Source organism: Dysidea avara, chromosome 13 (assembly GCF_963678975.1).
Source record: "Dysidea avara chromosome 13, odDysAvar1.4, whole genome shotgun sequence".
NCBI classification, from domain to species: Eukaryota; Metazoa; Porifera; class Demospongiae; order Dictyoceratida; family Dysideidae; genus Dysidea; species Dysidea avara.
In genome coordinates, this window is record NC_089284.1 from 16,983,243 (window position 1) to 17,008,187 (window position 24,945).

General features: G+C 39.7%; 4 protein-coding genes across 4 annotated transcripts in view; 2 read left to right on the forward strand and 2 right to left on the reverse strand.

The window, feature by feature from the left end:
* LOC136243056 (glucokinase regulatory protein-like) overlaps nt 1-2,622 on the forward strand; it is a 12,099-nt gene extending 9,477 nt beyond the window's left edge. Inside the window, exons 12-20 of the mRNA XM_066034573.1 lie at nt 75-199; nt 257-346; nt 400-497; nt 546-628; nt 679-775; nt 1,431-1,525; nt 1,875-2,068; nt 2,123-2,300; nt 2,351-2,622. Of these exons, the coding sequence (XP_065890645.1) occupies nt 75-199; nt 257-346; nt 400-497; nt 546-628; nt 679-775; nt 1,431-1,525; nt 1,875-2,068; nt 2,123-2,300; nt 2,351-2,464 (1,074 nt within the window). The 3' untranslated portion in view covers nt 2,465-2,622. The remainder of the gene's footprint in view (nt 1-74; nt 200-256; nt 347-399; nt 498-545; nt 629-678; nt 776-1,430; nt 1,526-1,874; nt 2,069-2,122; nt 2,301-2,350) is intronic.
* Nucleotides 2,556-12,989, reverse strand: LOC136243057 (uncharacterized). Its single transcript, XM_066034574.1, has 10 exons — nt 12,765-12,989; nt 12,590-12,713; nt 8,845-9,009; nt 8,004-8,174; nt 7,868-7,941; nt 7,616-7,813; nt 5,289-5,516; nt 5,060-5,140; nt 4,523-4,582; nt 2,556-2,778 (listed from the first exon to the last, which is right to left on the reverse strand). Exons 1-10 carry the CDS (start codon nt 12,987-12,989, stop codon nt 2,653-2,655), a joined length of 1,452 nt encoding a protein of 483 aa, XP_065890646.1. The 3' UTR covers nt 2,556-2,652.
* On the reverse strand, nt 12,984-14,911 carry LOC136243061 (diphosphoinositol polyphosphate phosphohydrolase 2-like). The gene is made up of 4 exons (XM_066034578.1): nt 14,710-14,911; nt 14,353-14,460; nt 13,283-13,327; nt 12,984-13,233 (listed from the first exon to the last, which is right to left on the reverse strand). The coding sequence occupies exons 1-4, from the start codon at nt 14,797-14,799 to the stop codon at nt 13,033-13,035; spliced, it is 444 nt and encodes a 147-aa protein (XP_065890650.1). The 5' UTR covers nt 14,800-14,911; the 3' UTR covers nt 12,984-13,032.
* The window catches only part of LOC136243054 (radial spoke head 10 homolog B-like), a 13,213-nt gene continuing 3,131 nt past the window's right edge, over nt 14,864-24,945 (forward strand). The window contains exons 1-14 of the mRNA XM_066034571.1: nt 14,864-15,050; nt 15,214-15,286; nt 15,341-15,412; nt 15,467-15,525; nt 16,546-16,660; nt 17,006-17,097; nt 22,835-22,949; nt 22,999-23,049; nt 23,453-23,529; nt 23,578-23,738; nt 23,789-23,895; nt 24,031-24,153; nt 24,380-24,576; nt 24,933-24,941. Coding sequence (XP_065890643.1) covers nt 14,920-15,050; nt 15,214-15,286; nt 15,341-15,412; nt 15,467-15,525; nt 16,546-16,660; nt 17,006-17,097; nt 22,835-22,949; nt 22,999-23,049; nt 23,453-23,529; nt 23,578-23,738; nt 23,789-23,895; nt 24,031-24,153; nt 24,380-24,576; nt 24,933-24,941 — 1,382 coding nt within the window. The 5' untranslated portion in view covers nt 14,864-14,919. The remainder of the gene's footprint in view (nt 15,051-15,213; nt 15,287-15,340; nt 15,413-15,466; nt 15,526-16,545; nt 16,661-17,005; nt 17,098-22,834; nt 22,950-22,998; nt 23,050-23,452; nt 23,530-23,577; nt 23,739-23,788; nt 23,896-24,030; nt 24,154-24,379; nt 24,577-24,932; nt 24,942-24,945) is intronic.

Here is a 24,945-nt window from a genome sequence, read left to right on the forward strand (position 1 = left end):
TAAACAATTAATTTTGTTACCAAATATGGAAGTAGTTATCCCATGTATGCATTGGTGTGTACATGTTCCCACAGCCGGAACCAATAACAGGTTCAACTCGTATGAAGGGTGGTACTGCTACTAAAATATTATTGGAGGTGATATTCTCAATAGCTCACTTGTTGCTAAGGGATCATGTGATCACACCAGCGGTGACAATGTATGTTTGCACCACAGCGGGGGGTGTTGATGTCATGACATTTGTTTGTTACCATAGTGATATGTTGCAATGTTATGAGTTGGTATGGCGACGGGTGTGCATACTAAAGGAGACAATTAGTAGAGCAGTGTCACTTGCTGGAGAGAGGTGTAACACATTACAACTCCTTATAAGGATATTATCACTTGTTCTCCAAATAGCTTGCTAGCTGGGGGGCACATTTATTATGTTGGATGTAAGCAATCTGGTCTGATTGGTCTAATTGATGCGTCCGAGTGTCCACCCACATATGGTGCAAGTTAGTGAATGTGTATATCTATAGTAACAATACTGGTGGGTGTGGCAGGTTTCTCTGATGTACGAGGGTTTGTTGCTCGGGGTGATAGCTCATTGGATAATTTGATTGGCTACTTATCCAGTGAAGAAGAGGTGTGTCCTTTTGTTACATGTGCTAGAATGACAAGCCTACTTGTTGCCAGGGTTACCACATTGATTTGGATCACTTCAGGGATTACATGATACCCACGCTGAACTCACATGATCTAGTAGTGTTCACTAAATTCTGTAGTGACACAGGTAATCTAATGTGTAGTGTGTGTGTATTTTCCTGTTCAATTTTGAGGTGCACAAAACTATATCCTCCATGTACTGCTTCTGCCAGCAAACACTGTTAAAAAGTTTTCTATAAGTTTAATTTTTCCAGGCTGAAAATATAATTTTCATGTAATATAAACAACCTTCTGCTATACCTGAATAAACTGTGAGCCACTTCAAAAGTGGTTGATTTTTTTTGCTAATTAATTAACAAGTTTGTATTATCAGGTAAAATTCCAGTAACTAATCAAGTTTTTAAATTGTTATATTTTTTCCTGCTGTGGAAAAAAATGCAGAGCATCTCAAGTGTGACATTGAATATGCTAAACTTTTTCCTTATATGAGTTAATGGGATAACAACGATCATGACTTCAATGAAACAGTCATCATCATCACCATCATACTAAAACATTTAAATAGTTCTACATTACTTGACTTGACACAACAGACCACATTGTGACCACAGACATGCGATGATCACAGTTTAGATGAAGGAGTTGGTCATGCATAGTCACACTTTAAGATGCTAAAATGGTTTAATCAATTAAACAACAGCTTAGTAGTTGTATGTACACAATTATGTGTAATCCCCAATATCATCTTACTCACATGATGTCACATGATGCCCCCTACACAGCCGATGATGATGATCAGTTGTGGTCACTGCTACGTGATGTGTCATGCAAGACTGTTGTTGTCATGGTAACCAAAGAAACTACCTCACCCACACAGGTAATTCTGCACTGTAGATTTGGTGTGGTGAAAGTTTTTGACAAGTTGAAGTTAATTCATTTGCCCATAGGATCAAAACTTGATGAATTTATGTCCCACAATAAATGCTACTGAAATTATTATTCTAAAGCAGGTAGTCATATTCTTGACATTAAAACCATTGAATGTTGTAAAAAAGATCTAGTGACTTGATCCCTCGACAACTTACAACGTAGGCGATTCAAATACCAAGGAGCTGCACAGCTTGGCCAGTTAACTACCAGCTGATTTGCCAAACTTTATTCCTTATAAACTTCTAGTGTTTACTTATATGAGTCTGTTACTTGTGTTGTCACATTTTATGGTATAGTTGCCAGCTAGTGATGTCACCATTACACTACAACTACCTAACAAGGCAACGACTGTGTTGTGTCCTCATATGCCCCACCTGTCACTGTGCCTGGCACAGGTTGGCACCAAGTGGATACTGAACACCATGACGACAGGTGCCCATGTGTTGAAAGGAAAAGTGGTCAGTAATCTAATGATTGACGTCCAAGTCAGGTTAGTGACTCCACTACTTTGTTCCTATAGCTTGTGTGTTTGTGTCTTGTGTAGCAATGATAAATTGTACCATAGAGCAGTCGGCATTATTAAAGATGTCGCTAAGACAACAGAGGAAGATGCCAGAGTGTGCCTACTACGCTCAATATACGAGTTAGACATATTATCAGATCAGATCAAGAACAGCCAAGACGTTTCTGCCCACATAAAGAAGGCTACAGAAATGAAAAAGGTTGTACACAGTCAAACAAGCACAGCTTTGGTCACTGTACACTTCCACAGGTGGTGCCCACAGCCCTCCTGTTAGCTCAGTCATCACGGCAATTCACAGTGAAGAATGCTAGAGCACTATTGGAACAAGACCCCATTGTGAGACGAGTGATAACAACTCTGTGAATATGTGTCTTGTAGAAATTAGCCTTTTTAATGTATAGGTTATAATTATTATACAGCAGAAATTAGGTACATGGGAAGTAGTCCAGATTGCTAATTTAAACATTACGTTTTGTTTATGTATATAAAAGTGTATTTTTATATAGCAATTGTAAATATTATTTATTTGTACACATATTGGTGGGCAGAAATTAGGATGAGTTCAAGTCCCAGTTGTAGTTCATGAACTTCACCTTGTAATGGCCGGCTTGTAGCAGCTGCTGTAGTTGTAGTTTTTTGTCCCCCTCGGGCATATGACCCACCACCCATAATGCAATCTACATACAAAAGAAAATGTCAGAGTCATCATAATAGCACACCAAGACTATAACATGTTGTACTAACACAGGCTGAAGTGAAACATTTGCCCCTAAAGGCAACTGGCACTCAGCCAGATATTCAAGTTCCACACTGTGTTAATGCCTGCTGTCAGTCCAAACTTAATCATTTGTAGTAAGCTATCAATACCACAGGGTTAATATAAAGTAGGTTACAGCCACCAATTAGCTGGGTAAAGCGGTACTTATCTGAGTGTAAAAGCATGCTATTCAATAGTGTAAAATTCAAATTTCAAGGCAAGCAACTTCCACAATCCATTAGTATCTTGAGCCTATTATTTCCCAGTTAACTGGCTATTATACTACAAAGTAATACACACCTAACAAGCAACCATTTAGCTTGAACAACAAACTAGATTTGTAATCGTGTTATTTCTGTGTAATCAATTGTGTATGTAATGTAAATTGCCAGGCACCATGACAAGAAACATTTTGCTACAATCTCTATTTGTTTATCACAGTATGTACTAGGTCTAAATGACTATAACAAGACATAGTTCATGACAGACGATGATGTCACATAGCATGCAATAAGAGTTGGTTTTCAAGATGGACAAACTGGTCAATGCAAAGCCACAATACTATACATGGGACCTCTAAAACAGCCCTAACGTATTACATGTCTGACTAATCACGAGAGCAGCTTCTCAAATGACAGCGATGCTTATATCCCTAATATTGTTGGTGCCTGGCAATAATTAATTTACCATACGTGTACTGTATCTGGTGCTGGTAATAAAATTATTACAAACCTAGTTTATTGTTCAACTACTGTATACGCAGAAATTTTCGTGGTACGTAATTTTCACGGTTTTCGCAGTTAGTAAAGCTACCATGAACTTTTATCATGTGAAAATTTATGTGTGTCCTACAAACTTCCTTACTGATTAAATAGTGTGGCTCCTGGTGTGTGATAGTGTTTGTAAGCATATGTGGACTGCACAATGCTTACAAACAGTATCACACATTCTGTATTAAAGTGGGTGTGGCTCACAAAAGAAGTTGGCCTACTGCAAGACTAGACTAGACTATACACAGAGATTGCCGCTAGCTACCATGCTATTTGGTTCAGATGTGCTTTAGCAATCTGTAGGATGCTTGAAGTAAAATTCAATGCAGACTCTTTGTAGCAGTGTGGTTGTGAAAAAATCTTTTGAATTGAGCAATAGTGACCCATGAAAGTTAAAGCACAGGCTTAGAGGCATCTGTGAACTTCAAAATGCAAAATCCTGACAAAGTACATAACTGTGAAATATACATACTGCAACATTTTCTGGGTATACAGTAAGTGGTTTCTTGTTAGTTATGTATACAAATTACTTTGCAGTACAATAACCAGTTAACTGAAGAATAATAGAGATGCCTTCAAGAATGTAGTAGTAAACTCTAGGACCTTTTTTTTTGGGGGGGGGGGCTGCACTATATGCCGAATAGTTCACTGAGTTGTCAGCACCAAGAGTTATTGTGGTGATAAGATACCACAATGACTGAAATTCTGAATGAAGGATTGTTTACGGATTATAGCTTAAAAACTGTTGACTACTGATACTGCAATAAAGACGAGTCTCACCCGTAACAAGTGTTGCCTGTAGTGGCATCACTTTCACAAGTCCCAGTATGAAACAATATATTATTATCTCAGACGTAACTGACTGATAGGTGTGTACATGTTATAGTTTCTTACCTCTTCACTACTGCCACCAAAGTCAACTTTGTACCACTGGAGGATTTTGGTTAAGTGAATCTGCCAGTGTATATACACATGAATAGTAAGAAGAAATCAACTTTACATGTAATGGACAACTATCTGGCTTGCTATTATAAGTCTAAATTTCTACAGTATCATGTTGTGTGTTCTATTAGAGTACATTAGCCTTATCCAGCAAACTAAGCATCCAATTTCACCATATCATACTTGGGATTGTAGGAATATACATGCACACAGCAAGTACAGTCTCACATAACTCAGTCCCTAACTACAGCAGTAGCTGTTCACCTCGAGCCCACCAAAAACCAGTAATATCAAAAGAGTAAACACATATTGGGATAAACATGTAATCGCGTTGCAATAAACATGTTTGTGTGCCTGAATTTGTCCATACTAAATTATAGCCTTGTTTGTCTGCATTAAAGGCTCCACAGAGCTGCTAAATGTCTGAGCAGTTGGTCCATGTGACAATAGCTAGTAGGAGAACCAGGATGCAGACGACTATAACTTTACCTCTCTGTGTTCAGTGTCCACTTCACAAGCTGACCCCTCCAGAAATGAGTGCATCGCCACATCCAACTCCTCGTCAATGTGCTATGGACAAGACATAAGGTCACATTAATAGTGAGGTTACATCTGTTTTATAAATTTAATAGAGCTCAAATAACTCTTCAAACATTTGGATAACTGTTAGCTAGGATAAACAACTATTATTCATTTGAGCCTTAAACAACACACTCACCTCTGAAGAATATGTCTTAATTGGAGGACAACTCTTGGCACCGCATACGAGGGCAAAGTGGACACGAGGCTCACACTGCTTCAGTGCAATACCACGACGACTGTCAGAGCTGGAAAATGGCCGTCGGAAAGCAGCAATTGGTTTCCTGTTGGACCGCAGCACTCCACTCTCAATGTCATTCAGACTGTACACCAAACCACCAATGATATAACTTGTGTGGTAGAAGAACTAGTGGGAATAATGACATTACACACACTACAGTGGAGTGTACACAGTGATACATACACTACAGTGGAGCGTGTACACACACTACAATGGAGTGTACACACACTACAGTGGAGTGTACACACTATAGTAGAACCTTTCTACAATGGACTAAGAATTTGTGGTTCATTTCTACAAGGTTGTCTTTCTCAAACATAAATTTATTATTACGAGGTCAGACCTGTTAGGACTAAAATCTCTGTCCTTATTAAGGAGGTTTTCACTGTATACCAACATCAGTACATATAATATGGACATAACCAACATCCTAATTATCAATGCGTCCAGTCAGTTTATGACCTTAACTAAGTGTCCTGATTGTGTAGGTGTCTTCAAGCGTCCATATTAACAGGTTCCAGTGCATGCATCACTGTACTAGCTATGTGCTGAATTTCTGGTACAGCAAACTGTTTAAGACATGTGTATGTAGCAAAAGCATTATGTTTGTTTGTCAAGTGACATGTGTACTTGCTTAGGTTTGTGACCCACATCATTGTATCAAGTGTGAATAATTTTATTGCTCACAGAGCCCTGAAAATAATGATGATTGGTAGCACCCTAAAATAGCCAGTGGTAATGTTAATTGTTAGTGAGCACTCCTATCTGACATTGTTTCTATGTAAAGTACAATTTCAACTATTTGAGATGTTTAACAGGCCTAGGATGACATGACACAGAGTCATATCAAATCACATGATCCATTATGGCACACAAGAATACCCCACACCTACAACCCTCCAACTGTGTACCATCAAGACTATGACCTTCAAACTCTACAGCATCTTCTAGAGGATACATAAACACACTTCAAAGCTTTATAGCAACTCAGGTATGCCAGGAAGAGGAAAGTTGATATTAATTTTAACAAATTATAGATACTGGATATACTATTGACATGAAATTGAAAACTAACTACTATACACGTAGCATGCAACAACATATTTTTTTCATAGGAGACGGTATAGACTCTCTGGCTACAATCATTGTAGGTGCGAATGTGTTGTGTAAACTGTTTACAGACTGCAGAGACAACCATATGTCAACACACCCAAATATACAGAGCCATAAAAGGAAGATACAATTTCACCAATAATTCTCATTAGTCTCTTGATCTCACCACAAATTTATTTTTTTTGCATTGCAATCATAGTATACCATAAACGATGAAACTTTAGCATGACTAAAGTTTGGCAAACTAAAAGGAAACTTATGCACCTATCAATGTCACACCCCACCTACCCCAGGTTGGGCAGCGGGTGGATTTGTAGGGGATTCATCACCCAAACTTGTCCCCAGGGTGGGGGCATTTGCAACACGAATAGCCATACTTGGCCATATTGTTAGTGATTCCCGGGATAAATAATACAAATTAGACTCTAGTAGGGGATTTGTAACGAAGTTGTCCCCAGGAGTAGGGAATTTGTCATCTAGCATTTGCAAATCCCCACCTCTGCCTGATCTAGGGTGGGTGGGGTTTGACATTGATAGGTGCATTAATTATCTATATATTTTATAATTTGCTCAAGAATGACTGCATGGTAATGCACCTATCAATGTACACTTACTGACATCTACACTTGCCCCACCCCTGGGGTTTTGACGGTGGTAGTTTGCTGAACCAAAAATATTTTAATAGGTAAATCAACTATAGAAACCCCCTCTATCAAGGTGAGGATGTTTTGACAAGCTTCTTAGCCCCAGTACTGGGGAATTTGACACTAGACTTTGTCAAATCCCCTGTATTGCCCCACCCTACCCAGGGGTGAGGGGTGGGGCATGACATTGATAGGTGCATAAATTTAAACTGCTAAACTTTAATCTGCCAACCTTCTTCATGTGCTGATTCGCCAAACTTAAGTCACACCAAACATTCATTGTTTATGATATATGTACAGTACTTGTTGATATCTTTGCATGCAGGCATTAATGTCACAATTAGGTTAACAGAAATTACATACAATTCTTTTCAGCTAATAGCCTGCCTGAAGACATTTGTTGTTGAGATTAATTACAACCACAAAATTATTATATCTACTGTCATCAATGCTCAATTTAAAGCTCACCTTGTATCGGCTCCAAAGATTAGTGGGTGGTCCTCGGACAACAAATGCATGGATCACCAGAGCATTATATATATTGATGAAGAAGGCTAGTTTCTGCTCTCGGGTCAGTGATGCCACATCAACACGCTTCAGTTCTCCAGTTGCCTTAACATATTGTTCAAACTTTGGATTACGACCAATCCCTGCATAATCTACAGCCTACAATAAAAGTGTCCAATCATATTTCAGCAGTAACTAGTAGGCGTGGCTCACCAATCCATTAGGAGAAAGGTACTCATCATAAAGACCAAGAATGTGTCGTCTCAAATCCTCTGCCACTTCATTGGCTAAAATAAAACACAAAGTGCACACATGACAAACACACCAACATACAAACACACAACCATACCTGGCCTTATGGCACACTGGTGGGTTAATTTTCCATTCAATGCCTTTGTTTTGTCATCACCAAGGAAACGGTAAAATAAATGAGAGTCCTCAAAGTCGTGGTCATGTGTGACATGATGAATAAAGTGTCGCCGTAGCAGCTCCTTTCCCGTTTGAACAGCATTCTCATTAGCTGGAAAACCACACAGTTAACAAACTTGTACTCCCATACTGTATACTCCAAACCACACACACAAAGCACCGTTTTAAATTCACTATATAGACCATTTGTCAAGGGTGAAGCTTAATGGAATTAAAACTTGGACTGTTTTGCCTAATATTATGTGCATCATCAAGGATATGAAGACTACAGCTAAAACTATTAGATCCTAATTTCACGAACATCAACTATTTTAGTCGCTGCATTCCAAATGCATGAATAGGACAAGATGGAAAAATTTGGTTAACTTATGACTGTGTTGGCCGTTACTTTAAAAAAGTAATATATTATTTAATAATAAACACCAAGTCTTTCAGCATCAGATAAAGGGACTACAGAGCCCATAAGTGCTGGAAGGTGCTCCTGACAGCAAACCAAGTTTACCTTACCCAACTGGTTTTAATATCATCTGGGTATAATAGTAGACCCTCAGTAATCCAAACACCAATGGTCTTCAACAATGTCCTGATAGAGCACACACACACAGTTGAAATACTCTAACTGAACAGTCATTTTAAAATACCAGATAAACGAGGGTTGGATAACCAAAGGTCTATACCGAGGTATTGTCACTTAGTAGCTGACACAGTAATGTTATTGGCAATACCACACAGCCTTACATATAGTGACATGTTCCACTCACTCATTCCTTTCTGTGCTACCAGCCACTGTACTAGTTCCTTGCCGACAAGAGTTTCCTTGTAGGTCTTGAGGTGATACATGTGAGTACCGATGAGTCCACTGTCCATCCTGATCTCCATTGCTAGGGCGGCCATGTCGTCAGGAGCACAGTCCACTGTAATGCCACCTAATATGGTAGTGCAACAAACATCAATGTAGTCACCAACTATAGAGGCTTTACTTATTTCCTTGATCCTAATAAAGCAGTCAGTGGAAAATGCACTCAAATTTATTGTACATAGCTCCTTTGATCGATACTCAGTCACTTCATAGTGAAATACTCTAATTCACTAATTAAAATGTTTCAAGATTATGGTAACTTAGGCTAGGAGCATAATGGGAACACTGTTAGGCAAAAAATTTGGGAAATTCCTTAGGCACCTTATGTATTCACAGGCCAGGCCCTTATTAGGTATAAGCGTCTGTGCCTGATACTGAAAGCTGTGAGCTGGCCTAGGAGAGTAAACTAGGATGGATCTGTACAATTACACCACTGCATTATATTCCTTGACATGCTAGCCATCCTCCACACATGAGCTTTATAAATGGGTAAGTGCTACGTGAAGATTATGCCTGGGGCCTGGAAGTTAAGACTACTGTGCAGAACGTTAGGTATGAAAATTAACTGTTGTATAAATGTAAAAAGTGCATTTTGAAAAATGTCCATGTCTGCCCATGTCCACCTTTTCCAACTACCCATATTTTCCATAGTACCTGGATTGACTGTAGAGATGGTTCTCGTACTGTACTTTGTTTGAAACACTGATAACAGCTGAACATTGCTCATAATGGCTTCTTCACTTCTCAGTATTTGAAGTGTATTAATTTTGTGGCAGATCTATATAGTATCTTTTGATGTGGTATGTGTGGGTTCGCCAGTCATAATTATGTTACAAAAAAAGTAAACAAACAAGTACAAAGAAACATTAGGAATTTAAGGGATCATAGAAATAAAAAGTTATAGCCTGTACTGTCAGCTGCACACTAAACTTATCTATAAATGGCTATTCTTTAACCGCTTATTTAACAAGACTTTAAGTTCAATTAGGAAATTAAAAAGCAGTGAAACAAGGTAGGTCACTTACACCTGCAGATAGAATGAATTATTACCACTAGAATACCTGCAGGTGTAGGCACTTGTTTCGCTTCATCATTGCTGCAACTAAAATATTACCACTCAGGTGTTAAAAGATCACCTTGTTTGAGATGAAGGTGTCCATGAACTCCAATAGACACATAAGATGTGTGTGCGTGTTTGGTCCAGGTTCGATGCTGCCCAGTTATGCCAAATAGATGTCGTTGTTTCCTTGAGCAAGAAACTTTATTCACTTATTTATTTATTGATTAGCAAAACCCATTAAGGTAAAACGTTAATGTACAAGTAATTTAACAAGAACTATCCTTAAAAACAGGTTCACATTGCTCTAGTCTACCGAGCTGTAACATCAATGGGTACTTGGTGTTTACTAGGGAAGCAAGTGCCAACTGTCCATGTCTCATATAGCGGGTGAAGGTCCAGGTGGGATTTGGGTGTACTGCCCAGGAGAATTTTCCTGCACTGACTCGTAGCACCTGAATAGTGCACAGGTGCCCCAGTGCTGGTTCACTGGGTAAGCATGACCATGTTAGCACGGCAGCTGGAGGCTTTGCTTTACTTTACTTGTGTGTGTGCGCGTGCGTGCGTGCCAACTGTCCATGTCTTACGTAGCAGGTGAAGGTCCAGGTGGGACTTCAGGTGTCCACACCTTCACCTGTGGGACATGGTACAGCCTCCTGTGGGGTTAGTAGTCCTGCACTGATTCTTAGCACACAGGTTCACTGGGTAGGCATGACCATGCTAGCACGGCAGCTGAAGGCTTTGCTTGTGTGTGTACATGCCATATGACTATGATGTTTCTATTCTATGTTGATCAAAACACACAGAAGCATACAATGATATTGCAGTATTGAATGATTAAAAGAGGCAAAAAAAATTAAATGGACAAATTTCATAAAATAAAGAATAGTACTAACTTTTCTTTTAAAAGTACTAATTTTTCTTTCTCACAGCCAACTGCAGGCAGTTTTAAGCATAAGCTTAAACATTTTCTGTTTGTAAATAGCTATATCATTTCTTATTTGTAATTTGTTTTGATTGTGTATATGTATGTATGTATGCTCTGTATGTGTATGTGTATGTATGTTCTGTGTTGGGGACCACCTAGTACAGGCTAACTAGCCTTTTGTGGAACCCTTCTTTGGAAAAATTGATAATAAATAAAATAAAAGACCACCCTTGGAGGTTTGTACAGAAGATCGAATGTGTAATATCACCAGACGAGTCCCATTCTAGCACATGGTGTTCAAAAATGATATGCACAGTTATCAGTTAAGACCAGTGAGTATACATGTAGACCCTAAGTTGGTGTTTGGTGATGTGATTGTTGGAAAAAGCCGTGTGGGAGTCGCAGCATAAGTTACAGTGGTATAGAACAGGTTGAGAATTTCTGCTAGGAATACATCCTTCGTCATCAATGGACAGCACAGTTAAGTACCTCACAGTGCTAATGTGCTCCTGCTAACATTAAATGGCACTTCTTTTGTTGGTGTACACCATTTGTGGTGTGAGAATTATTAGAAGAAAATAGGACAGAATGTTGAATCACAATTTTTCACTAGATATAGACTACCGATCTATTAAATGCTATCAGTTACCGCTTAAATTCATGCCATCATCATAAATTCTCTGTTGCAAAAATGTGTTTTTTGTGAGTAATAATTGCACATCAGAAACTTGTTAATAATGCATACCGGCTGGCCAAAGTCTTTACATTAATGTTTTGTGACAGTAGATGTGTGGAAAATAGAGGTGTGGCCAGAAATACTAACAGGATCACTCTACAGAATAACTCAAGGAGGATAACATGACTGCTCTATTAGAGCATTTGGTTTACAATCTCATAAAGATTCATAGCAAGTTGAAGAAATTAGTAGTTACTTTCACAACCATTAATCAGTTTGCAAAAATCATGAGTTCATTTCACTTAAAAAAATAATATATGTTAGTCAGCATTAACTTCAATGTGGCCTAAAAGCCTTTACAAGTGAGTGAGCTATTGTCCATACATACAATATACAATTCATACACTCAGTGTGTTGTTTAGTATTACATGTAACACAGTTGTCAGTAACTGCTTACTGTGGCATGGCACAGTAAGCTATTTAAATGCAGGCAAGGAATATCTGTAAATCTTACTAGTCATTGTAACTTTGCAGCTACAACTGTTTCATTTAGATATTCATTACTACACACATATACCACTTCAATCAGGATGTGTGAGAGCAACCCTTCAATGGTTGCATTAAATCACACAATAAGAGAAGCCAAATAAGTTCACTGATCAGCCATCTATATGGCTGCACCATGCAGGTATTGTAACTATGATACATGACTGATGATACACAATAGAAGCCAACACAGTTCTGTCTTGAATGGTTTGCCATCCAAAAAAAGCATTCTATGTGCAGTGATATTATGTTAATTCTCAGAATACAGCAACAGCTTGATAATGGAGGGCAGCCACATAAGGTATTGCTTGCACAAGGCGCTTGCCTGCTAGGGAAACCGGAAATCACCTAACGACACAAATAACTATTAGGACTACATCAGACCACCTAGACACATGTACATTTAGATTGGTCACACATCATTATATAGTGCTACATACCTGTAACTCCAGTTGGAGATGATCTGCTACTGTTAGGTTCATCAGAGGGTGGGGCGGGAGTGTCCGGACCAGGACTGGTCTCCGCTACATCCTTCAGTAGCTCCTCTAGCTTGCCCTCATCGTACTGCACGTGATGCCATAGCAACTAGCTACTTGTGTTAATCACTGCACTCACTAATTTCCTCAACTCATCACATCCTCCAATGTGCTTGTCGTTAAAGAATATTTGGGGTACAGTTCTACGACCAGTACGCTCCTGGACCTCTGCGCGTCGTTCAGGGTAGGCATCTAGGTTAATATCCACGTACGGTACTCCTACTTCAGTTAACAGGCTCTTGGCCCGAGCACAGAACGGACACCCCGAAATCGAGTACACAGTCACCCTGCCCTTGAATTCCATTTTAGTGCGCAAAAATATCCAAATAGAATATAAATATATGACGTCACGTACGTATATCATTCTGTGACGTCACAAATTTCTCAATATACAACATGTGGGTTGGCTTGCTGCGGGCCAGCTCCTGGAGGGCGTGTTCTACCGTGAACCATTGTCTGCGTCTTCCAGTCTCTGCTTCTGGCCAAGTATCCAGTTCTGTGGTGACGTGAGCAGTGAATACCGTGGTCCTGGTCTTGCTAACATCATTCTAACACAACAGCTATAGATGACTGATAAACATCACCATTATAACTCACATCAAATATTCCTAATGATCCTGTTATTGAGATTAATACTCCAGCCTAGGCAAAATCATTTGTTGTGTAAGTAGCTAACTGCACACATTTCAGGCATACTTGATTGTTTCTCATCCCCACCTGCATCCCTTTTTACCTCACCGCTTCCAATTTCATTATTGCTGCTATCAATCACGTGCACACATATTTTGATGCTAAGAGGGCTGGCTATCACTTTACAGCACAGCAAATGCCACTTGTACCTCAGAAACGGTGATAAAACATAAGTACTAGTTCTTAAAAGGCTTTATCTAACCTTTATTGAGACAGCTTGATTTAGAGTATTTTCTTTAATAATGAATGATGAAAAATGATCTCCCACCCATATGGAAATCTAAATTTTTGTGGATGAGAAACAAGTAATCAAGTTTGCATTAGTTGCTTTCCAACACAAAAATACACTATCAAGAATGCAGGGTTGGTATATAGGTCTGTACATACAGTGCAAAAGGAGGGGAGAAATCAAAATATTTACTTGTGGCCTTGTTGTTAAATGAATAGCTCAATCACAGCCATAGTGTGTTGGGAACAGTGGTTGAATACATTTATAACTCAATGAAAACTGTCATGAGCCCATGAAACTTTACATTTGATATTATTTGATGTGGTATGGTGGTGTCACTGGTGTGTTCCAAAAAAATTGATAGTGAACAACTAAATGTGCAAAAATCCCATATAAAAATATGGGTAGCGAATGCAGCTGACTATCAAGTAACTTGCCACTAAAGCTACGGGCAGGCCTAATTCTCTCGCCAGTTGCACTACTTCCTAGCTAGGTAGAAGAATTTGTCGGTCTGGAAGCACTCATAACTGGTCTACTGTCCATGCAATGAATCAAAATGCACTTCCTACCACAGTACCTTCATACATGCTTATATTGGAACATTTTATGCATACCCTCTATGAAAGATTTTGCATCATTGAAGTTTAGCCTATAACTATAAGGCTATAACTACAGGTATATCAAATTCACCTGACCTGGTTTCACTGATGGGTGCATAATTTAGTTAATGTCACCACAGATTACACACCTCCTCCTGCAGTTCCCTTATAGCTGCATGTTCTACCTCCTCTCCCAGCTCCACTCCTCCCCCAGGCACCATCCAACCATCAGAAGTTCTCCTAGACACCAGCAGCACCTGATGAGTACAACATGTACATCGTACACATAATACAGAGTGGATCATAACGGTAGAATACACCAATATTAAAAAATGCTGACATCAACAGTGATGGCAAAGTACCTCTGATTCTGATTAACAGGTAACCATAAAAGATAAGCCATGTAAACACAATAACTGTTCAAGCGCCCAAACAAACAAAAAAAAGCGCTTCAAAGCTTAAGGGCGCTAAATTAGGCTGATAAAAATCATACTGTTGAACGTTACCTCCTGTTTGGAATCGTTTCTGAAGCAAACACAACTTCCTCGTATCCGGTACCCATCCTTGTCATAGGTGCCAGGACGGGGGGCTGCCATGGTTTCACAGTCTATACCCTTTTGCGCGCAGGGCGTTATCACTTTGAGTATAAGCGCAGCCAAAGCGACATTGCATTTACCCTAAATAATGCACACCACTAGGGTGTTACTATAGTAACAATGGACGACAAACTGAAAGCCATTCTATCGCAGTTGGACCAGGAGCGGAAATTATCTTACAGGCGAGGAACTATATGTCTAACTGATATTCTGGATAAAACGTCGCCGCTTTCTAACGTTATCATAGAAAGGTGAGTTAATATATGTATGTATGGTGTTGGGGACCACCTAGTACAGGCTTACTAGCCTTTTGTGGAACCCTTCTTTGGAAAAGTTGATAATAAATAAATAAATAATACGGAACCCCGTATATTAACGGCGTTGTTGGGAAACTACTACTAATTCCATTTTCAGTTGTGAGGAAGAACAAGTTGTTGATGGCAGTACAATTGGTAAAGAAAAATTCAGGAATGAAGGAGAATACAAAGTATGTTGAATGCTATGCATAATGTACACCACATGATTGGTGTACTGCTCCTAGGGTGCCATGGGTGAGGGTCACGTGATGCATGGTACAGGATACTACCAATGGACTGACAAAGTATCATACGAGGTTGTGTGTGTGTGGTGTCTGGCGTGAGTGAACACTAACAGTTTCTTTGTTTAGGGAGAGTTTAATAACTGTCACATCACTGGTGATGGGTCATATGTGTGGCCTGATGGAAGGTGTGTTCTGTGTACTGCCTACCCTTGTTGTATACTGTATACCCTTGTTGTGTACTGTATACCCTGTCTACCCTTGTTGTATACTGTATACCCTTGTTGTATACTGTATACCCTGTCTACCCTTGTTGTGTACTGTATACCCTTGTTGTGTACTGTCTACCCTTGTTGTATACTGTATACCACCCTTGTTGTATACCCTGTCTACCCTTGTTGTATACTGTATACCCTTGTTGTATACCGTATACCCTTGTTGTGTACTGCCTACCCTTGTTGTGTACTGTATACCCTTGTTGTGTACTGTATACCCTGTCTACCCTTGTTGTATACTGTATACCCTTGTTGTGTGCATTTTATTGAAACAAAAGTTCAACTCGAGGAGTGTTTATTGTACACTGGTACATTTTTGGAAGTCAAGGAGCTCTTGTTAGTGCTATTGTTTATCATTGGTAGATGTTTCAATGTAGTCGCATATTTCTGTACCTATATCTCTTCATGTACTTATACATGACTAGCTCAAAGAAAGTTCAACCAATTCACTATAGTATCAATGATAATGTATTCTAATGTATCATGTTATTATGCATGTAACTGTTGTCATATGGTATAGACCATTATGTATTGAGTGATCCCCTCATCGTTTTAGCTTGTCAATGAGCTATCACATCCACAGGACCTGACATTATCAATACCATTTGTGTAGTTAATACCAGCCAGTTAACTAGATCACATAGTCTAGTTGTCCCCGAGCACTCATCATAGCCGTTGGTGTTATGATATGCTAGACATGCTGAATGGTGTTGATATTGGAAACCATTTTTGTTATGTTCACGAGGAATAATTCAGGGCTTGGTTCATGAATTATATTAGGATGACTGAAAGAAAGATGTGAAATCTTTGGGACACATGTGACATCAATCTATGTTTCACATGCTATATTAGAATGTGTGTACTTGGTGTTGACGTATACCAAAGCATTGTGGTTAATAGTTGAGATCACAAGGTGTTTTCTCTTCTACCTAGTTCCTACATAGGTCAGGTGATGGACGGACTGAGAGATGGATGGGGCTGCTACAAGTGTGCAGGCTCTCATGTAACCTATACTGGTTCATGGAAAAATGGGAAGAGGAATGGAAAGGTAAGCAAGAATGATTTACTGTTCAAATAGATTTTAATTGTATTGGTTTGTAAATATATGTGCCAAGGGAAAAGAATCAGTAGCAATTTGTATCAAGAGTTCATATTATGAACTCTTTTTTGTATGAAATGTCCCGTACTGGTTTTCAATGTTATTGTGAATTCTGTTAAGTTGTGATCAAGTGTACTGTGGAGCCTCTAAGTATCAACAGCTTGTATAGACAATATGTACACGTGTGCCTACTACTTTTAATGCAACATAACTTGATTATTTTATTCAAGCTATCACAGTTGCTTGACTAGCTATTCAGTACAGAGCAGTTACATTACCACTACCCTCACTTAGGGTAAGATTGTATATGATGAAGAAGGAACATCCTTCTATGAAGGAGAATGGAAGGATCATGTGAGATTTGGTCAGGGATATCGTAGATACAGGTGAGGTACTACTACCATTATACACACTACTACCCACTAGTCACTAGCTAAACATGCCATACACACACATATTCACATACTGCTCTGATAGAATATATGAGTGTTTGTCTCTTAAAATTTCCTGCAAATATACAATTCAAGAGTTTTCTTCTTAAATGTAATCATTTTACACCAAGTAATTGTGACTGCTCTAACAGATCAGTCAGCCGTGTATTGTTATGATATAGATTAAGATATTTTTTTGTAAAGTGACTTCTGTAGTACTTATTTCTGTTCAGATCATTGTCTGCTCATTGGCTGCTCAGTGGTATCTACATCACTGGCTATAAAGTTGTAAATAAACTTTATTGAGATACTCTAATAGAGCAGTCAGATCACCACCCATGACTCTAATAGAGTAGCCATGTCTTCCTCACCTATAGATATACAAGTATAAGAAAAAAATTGGAATTTTAAATTGGATTAGAGACAGCGTATAATGCTGCAATAAAAAGTACTGAAACAAGCTGGATCAGAGTAGTACGTAATGTCCAAATACTGTAAAACAATAAGAAGTGAATATCCCTACTGTCACTTTCTTCTACTTGTTTGTGAAGTTTTTTTGCAAGCTCATGACCACTAAATATCTGCTGAGTTACTCACAGCACTATTATACTAGATTATGACTCATACAATAACAACTGATCAATGGGCATGGCTCTACATAAGCCTGCAGACAATAATGGACATGGATTCGTGCATACCTACACACTGATGAATGGACGTTGCTACCATATGTCTACAGACTGTAAGTGGGTGTGGCTCACGAAAGAAGCAGAGCTACGCTATGACGTGTAGTAACACGTCAACATTTAATTTAGCATGTGGGGTCAGACCCGGTGTAAAGCAGGACCTGGATGACCTGACTCGATTTAACATTGTTACTAAATAAACTATATTTATTGACTTACACATTGCTATATAGTTCGCCGTGAGTTGCTCTCTCTGATCGATATCAACAACGAGTCACGTACGCGTGTGTATTTGGTGCAACCGACGACCACGTGTATTCGAATAGTTTGATGCAATATACACTGGTATGGAAGCCATACTGTAGTCTATTAACACTCAGCGGTAGAACCTTGACTGATGGCCATGGTAAAGAAGGATAAAAGGTTATGACAATAGCACAAGCATTGTATGCTTATCAATATTGTGGTACTCACGAGACTAACTGATTCTTATTATTTCACATCATACAAGTATACAATATGCCACATTCCCCTTACTAGATGTAATACAAAACATCAAATAAGTAAATTACAGTGGCTGCCTAATTTGCACAAATCAAATATAATAATTAAGTAAATTACAGACTGCCTAAATCACACAGATCAAATAAAGAAGTGTTAAGTTCTTAAATGACTACATACCTCTGGGGTGTTAATTTGCTGACTCCATATACCTCTGGGGTGGGTTGATGGGTCTGCCATATCGGGAAATATGTGATGGACCTTCAGTTGGCAGATGTTCCTCACTACTTGGTAGTTGTTCAATCACTTGTTGACGTTCATGAACATCACAGTCATGATCATGTGTATCACAGTCATCATTGTCATAAAAGGAACGTTGCATTGTGTTCTGTGGGGTCCTTCTTAGATGGCGACAGTTTCTACGCATGGTACGATTGCTTTCATTTTTTATGAAGTATGATCTAGGGGCTTCTGAGCATCTGCTGATTACAACAGCTGGTCGCCATGTATTGGCAGTCCTATATTGAACAGTGTCTCCTTCTGATAATGGTGGCAAAGGTCTTGCACCTCTGTTATAATACACTTGCTGCTTCTCTTGTCGATCCTTTAACTGCTTAGGAACACCTTTGTTGATTGTTGGTGTTAACAGAGAGTGCGTCATCGGTAGAGTGGATCGTAATCTTCTGCTCATGAGCAGCTGTGCTGGAGAAAGGTCCATCCCAGAGATGGGAGTGTTTCTGTACTCTAGTAATGCAAGATCAATGCTGGTGTTACCCTCTATTGCCTTCTTATACAGTCTTTTGATAGTCTGGACATTGCGTTCAATTAAGCCGTTTGATTGAGGGTAATTGGGGCTAGTGGTAATAATAGTGAAATGCCATTGTTTAGCAAACTTTCAAAACTCTGAACTGTTGAATGGCATGTTGTCTGCAATTACAGTGTTAGGTATCCTATGTCTTGAGAATGTCACTTGCATAGCTTTGATTGTTGCTGCCGCAGTCTTGGAAGGCATTGAGATGACCTCCGGGTACTTAGAGTAATAGTCAACTATGAGCAGGAAGTCTTTGCTGTGGACAGTGAAATAATCCACTCCTACTTTCTCCCATGGGCGAGATGGAACCTCATGAGGAATCATTGGTTCCTTGCGGATTGTTGAGGCAAACTTGTTGCATACTTCACAGCAATTGACAAGAGTTTCAATGTCAGTATTCATTGAAGGCCAATACAAACATGATCTGGCTCGTTGTTTGCATTTCTCAATTCCCATGTGACCCTCATGTATGACTTGGAGTGCAACTTTGTTCATGACCTGAGGGACTACCAGCCTTTCTCCTGCAAAAATAAGACCATCAGTAATATGTAACTCATCACGTACCTTCCAAAAGGGTCTTGCTGATTCTGGAACATTGTTGAGGTTTGTAGGCCGCCCTTCATTTGTGAGCTTCTTGACATGTTGTAATGACACATCTGATTCAGTAGCTGATCTAAATTCAGCCTTCCTGGAGTCCGATACAGGCAAGTTTTCAGTCAGTGTGTGTACTGCCAATTCCATCTCTTCAGAGTCATGATCTTCAATGACATCCAAGTAGGCCCGTGAGAGTGCATCAGCAATATGCATGTCCTTGCCTCTAGTGAACTTGATATTAAATGTGTACCTCTGTAACTTTAGCAGCATGCGTTGGAGTCTCGGTGACACTTGACCAAGAGGCTTGTGGACAATTTGCTCAAGTGGCTTGTGGTCAGACTGTACATCTGTGGGAAAACCATATATGTAATGGTGGAACTTGTTGCAAGCGAAAACAATGGCCAACAATTCTTTTTCGATTTGTGCATAGTTGCACTCGGTGTCACTTAGACGCCGTGAAGCATAAGCAATTGGTTGGCCCCTTTGTAAAAGGCACGCCCCAAGCCTGTGTTGGCTGGCATCTGCTTGAATTACACTTCGTACGGTAGGATCAAAGTATTGAAGTATGGGCGAGTCAGAAAGGAGAGCCTTCAGCTTCTCAAATGCACTGTTGTGTTCATGGGTCCACAGAAAATGAGTGTCCAACTTGAGTAGAGCCCGAAGAGGTGCTGTGATTGTTGCCAGATTAGGGATGTGACTGGCAAGGAAATTTACCATCCCAAGCAGCCGTCGTAGAGCAGCTTTGTCAGTAGGCACTGGCATGTTCACAATGGCACTGACCTTAGCAGGGTCTGGCTTAATTCCTTCATCACTAACAATGGTGCCCAAGTATTTGACTGAGTTGACACGTAACTGAAGTTTGTCGAAGTTGAACTTCACATTGCGATCTCGAACCCTGGCTAAAACCTGTCGGAGGATCATGTCATGTTCTTCTACATTGGCTGCAGCAATAATAATATCATCCGCCACAATGTGAACACCATCAATCCCATCAAAAGCAGCTTCATTTTTCTTCTGAAACACTTCGCTGGCTGATGCTAAGCCAAATGGCATACGAGTGAAGCGATAGCGACCAAAAGGAGTGCTGAAGGTGCATAACATTGAACTGTAATTGTCAAGTTCAACCTGCCAGTACCCATCTTTCAGGTCAAATGTAGAGAAGACCTTTTTTCCAGCAAGTTTGCTTGATATTTCCTGTGCAGTAGGTATTCTGTAATGCTCTCTTTTGATCACTTTATTGAGATCTCGGGGATCAAGGCAAAGGCGGAGTGTCCCATTCTTCTTTTCTACAATAACCAAGTTGTGCACCCAGTCGGTGGGCTCATCAACTTTCTGCAGCACACCACATTTCAAGTTGGCATCAAGGGAACGCTTTAACTTGTCACGTAGCAAATGTGGTACTCTTCTAGCTTGGTGTATTACTGGGATGGCATTCTCTTTTAGGGTAATGCGATATTTTCCAATATTTCCAAGGCCCTTGAATATGTCTGGAAATTCGACTTGAATCGTCTCCTTCGACAAATCAGGGACCTGAATGGTATGTACCCTCTGAACCAGACCTAAACTAGTACAGTCCTTGAGCCCTAATATGGGTTGAACTTCTTTAGAGAAAACAAAAAATCTAACAGCAGAAGTAGCAAACTTCCCTCTACATTCAAGGACACATGTGCCAATTGGTGCGAGTAAAGAGCCTCCATAAGCAGATAGTTTTGTTGTTGTGTTAGAAAGCATAGGCTTATCTCTCAGACAGTTAAATACCTTCAGTGGAAGTACACTAGCTTCTGCACCCGTGTCCAGCTTGAATGTGATCTTATTTCCAAGGACACTGATTGTTGAGAGCCACATGGATTCTGAGATTCCGTGAACTTTAAGTGCGTCAGTGACTAGTAATGGCTCACCATCTGAGTCTTCAGTATCAGTTGATTTCTGACTTTCAACTATAGCATGTAATTTCTTTTTTGACTTTGTTTGAGGAGTGGTCTTTGGTCTAGATGGAGGAGTCTGATTTCTGCTGCAGCAGACACGAGCAAAATGATTATACTTGTTACATATGGAGCATCGTTGGCCATAGGCTGGACACTCTCTAGGCTTGTGTTTACGTCCACATTGACCACAAGACACTTGCACCGTGTCAGTTGATTTGTTGTTGGATCCACTGTCAATCATTTCTCTTATGTGTCGTTGTGAAGATTCCGTCCTCTGGGCTAATACGACAATTTTGCCTAAAGAGATGTCGGCCTCACGCAGTAAACACTCTTTAAGATTATACGTTCATACAGGACATTCTTCCGTGGCTGGCAATAATCACGAAACGCCTTTTGGACTTTGTCGAATTTCATTTTATCTCCGTCTTCCGCCCACTGAAGTGTTTTATAAATTTCTCTAGCGTACTTGCCAGCATGAGTGAGCATAATGCCAATCTTCACCGCATCAGATTTCTCGCCACATTCGGATCCCTCGATAAACCACTTTAATTGTTCTTCAAATTCCTGCCAATTTCATGCGGCGTTTCCATCAAAAAAAACTGGGTCCGGTGGTTTGCACAAGCTGCCTGCCAAGCCGTTGCATAACAGTTTCAAGAGAAAATGAACAAATAGCACAGCGTTAACTTCGCTAAAATGACAGAGACATCAAGCACTTCTCACACCATGTGGTACTCACGAGACTAACTGATTCTTATTATTTCACATCATACAAGTATACAATATGCCACAAATATACCAAAGGTTTTTTCTTAAGCGAACTAGAAACGTTTCTGCGAAAAAATTAGGGCTGTAGCTGTAGCTACTTTTCCACTACGCTTGACTGAAGGCGTCAGGCAGGCAGGCAGGCAGTAGAAAATTCTGTTGAATTTTTTTTTCTAAATTCTGTAGCAACTTGATGCAAACATTTCGGGTCGATCTGAAGACACTTTTGGGCTTGGTTTTACCCAACCAATACTGTCATGTCGTTGTGAGGAAAAATCGTGGCAGGTTTTTGGGTTATATTATATCACGGATCGCCCCCACACCTTCGATGTCCCTAATATACAGTACTATCGTACTGTATGATAATACACTACACCTCTGATAGTTGTGTCATACATTTCTTTCCACTGCAGCTCTGGCAATGTTTACGAGGGAGAGTGGTGTGACGACAAGAGACATGGACATGGTACCATGTACTGGTACAACACTAATGAACAGTATACTGGCCAGTGGAAGTGTGGAATACAGGTAAGCACTACTAGATATTCTAGTGTAGTAGTATATACATGTTATATAGGAAGGTCATGGAGAACACATTTGGTTTATGGAACAAACTGATAATTCACAGGTGATGTGATGTGTATACTGTAGTACCAGAAATATCAAAAAATAAATATTTGTTCGCACTAATTCCGATTTTTTATCTTAATGAATTACAGGTATACCAAGTCTTTCATACATCTCAAAATTTTTTCACTAGTGTTTCAATTATCCAAACCTGAATAACAAAAACACTGTTTTTTCTGTACGGTCACAAAAGCCTTTTTGATTAGCAAACTGATTAAACTCATGCAGAGCTCTTTTTGATCACTCAGAATAGAACATACACTTGAACCTTGAACTGGAAATGCATAGAGGTTAAAAAAACTAAGTTTTGCAAGAGAGTTTAGTCTATTTATTCAACAAACTCGACCACTAAATTTCCACACTGTACAGTAAATCATGAGTTAATCATATATATGATCTTGTAGTATCCTCTGTGTAATCATTATGTTGGTAACTGGAGTCATGGGCTGAAGCATGGGATGGGCAGTTTCTACTACGCAAGGTGAGGTAACGAATGTAGGGACTGCTAGCTTGTTACTGTGTTTACTAGTGGTGCAGTGTATGAAGGGGAGTGGCACCATAACAAGAAACATGGCAGAGGTCGGTATATATCCCAGAGTGGTACGGTGACAGAGGGACTATTCCGTGATGATCAGCTAATTGAAGAGGGACGTGATCGACCAATCACACCCATCAGCAAGATTACTTCAGGTATATGATGTAATATGACATTATAGTACATCATGTGATGTCATGTGAAGGTGCTGGAGGAAGTGACAGTGGGTGTGGCTCAAGTACTGCAATATTCATCAAATATATTCAGTCACTCTTACCTGAAGGTTTAGCTGTTGAGGAAGAGTTCCAACAGGTATATTGTCATGTTGTTGATCTGTTGATTTTGCCTTTTAATCATATGTGAAATTGTGAATGCAATGCCATTCATTTACATGTTATTCATTTCATTCACTTTTTGATCCACTCACTGATCTCAGCCATCTTACAGGTCTATAGTATCATCCTTTGCTACATTAGTCAGTTAAAGAAGATCTATCATTACTACTCTAACCTAGGACTACCTTGTGACAGTGCTACTCCTTACAGTCAGAAAACTCTCACTCGTATGCAGGTATGGTATGGTATGGATTGTACAAGCCATGAGTTAATGCAGAAGTCTAGAAATTTTTCTTGCTTTACGTTTACAAGATAGAAGCATATAGTGTGCTGAATTCTCTTTGCGAAATATGTGCCATAAGTTATTTCACCCATTTATCTCTTAAACTTTGCTGGCTGTAGAATATTGTAGACCACAAGAAAATTTCTTTGTTTTATTACTTTGTCATTTTCCTGATTAGTTGTGGCAGTTGCTGAAGGATTGTCAGTTGTGTCAAATTGGCTGTAATCTGATTGAAGTGGATGATTTGCTGGTGTTGCAGGATGGTAGCCCCACCTCTTGCCTGTCTCATCATGACCCCAACTCTACTTATCTTATGAGAGAGTTTCTGCAACTGTTAGTGTCAATTAGTCAGTCTCTGTTCTGGGATAGTATAGGGTGAGTATAGTGGTGTACCTGTGTACTGTGACTAGTGTCTGTGTGTGCATTCTTATACGCATGCGTATGTGTGCACATGTGTGAGTCACAATGTGTGTGTGAGTCACAATGTGTGTGTGTGTGTGTGTGTGTGTGTGTGTGTGTGTGTGTGTGTGTGTGTGTGTGTGTGTGTGTGTGTGTGTGTGTCCTTCTGCGGGTTACTAGCCCTGCCCCAGGAGAATTTGCCTGCACAAGGCTCAAGTACCTGAGCATTCCAGTGCTGGTTTGCTGGGCAGCAATAGTTGCAGTGTTGGTGTTGTGTGTTATACAGTATTCACATGTGTTTATGTGAAAAACCACATTTGTATCATCATTAGTGGTGACGTCGGT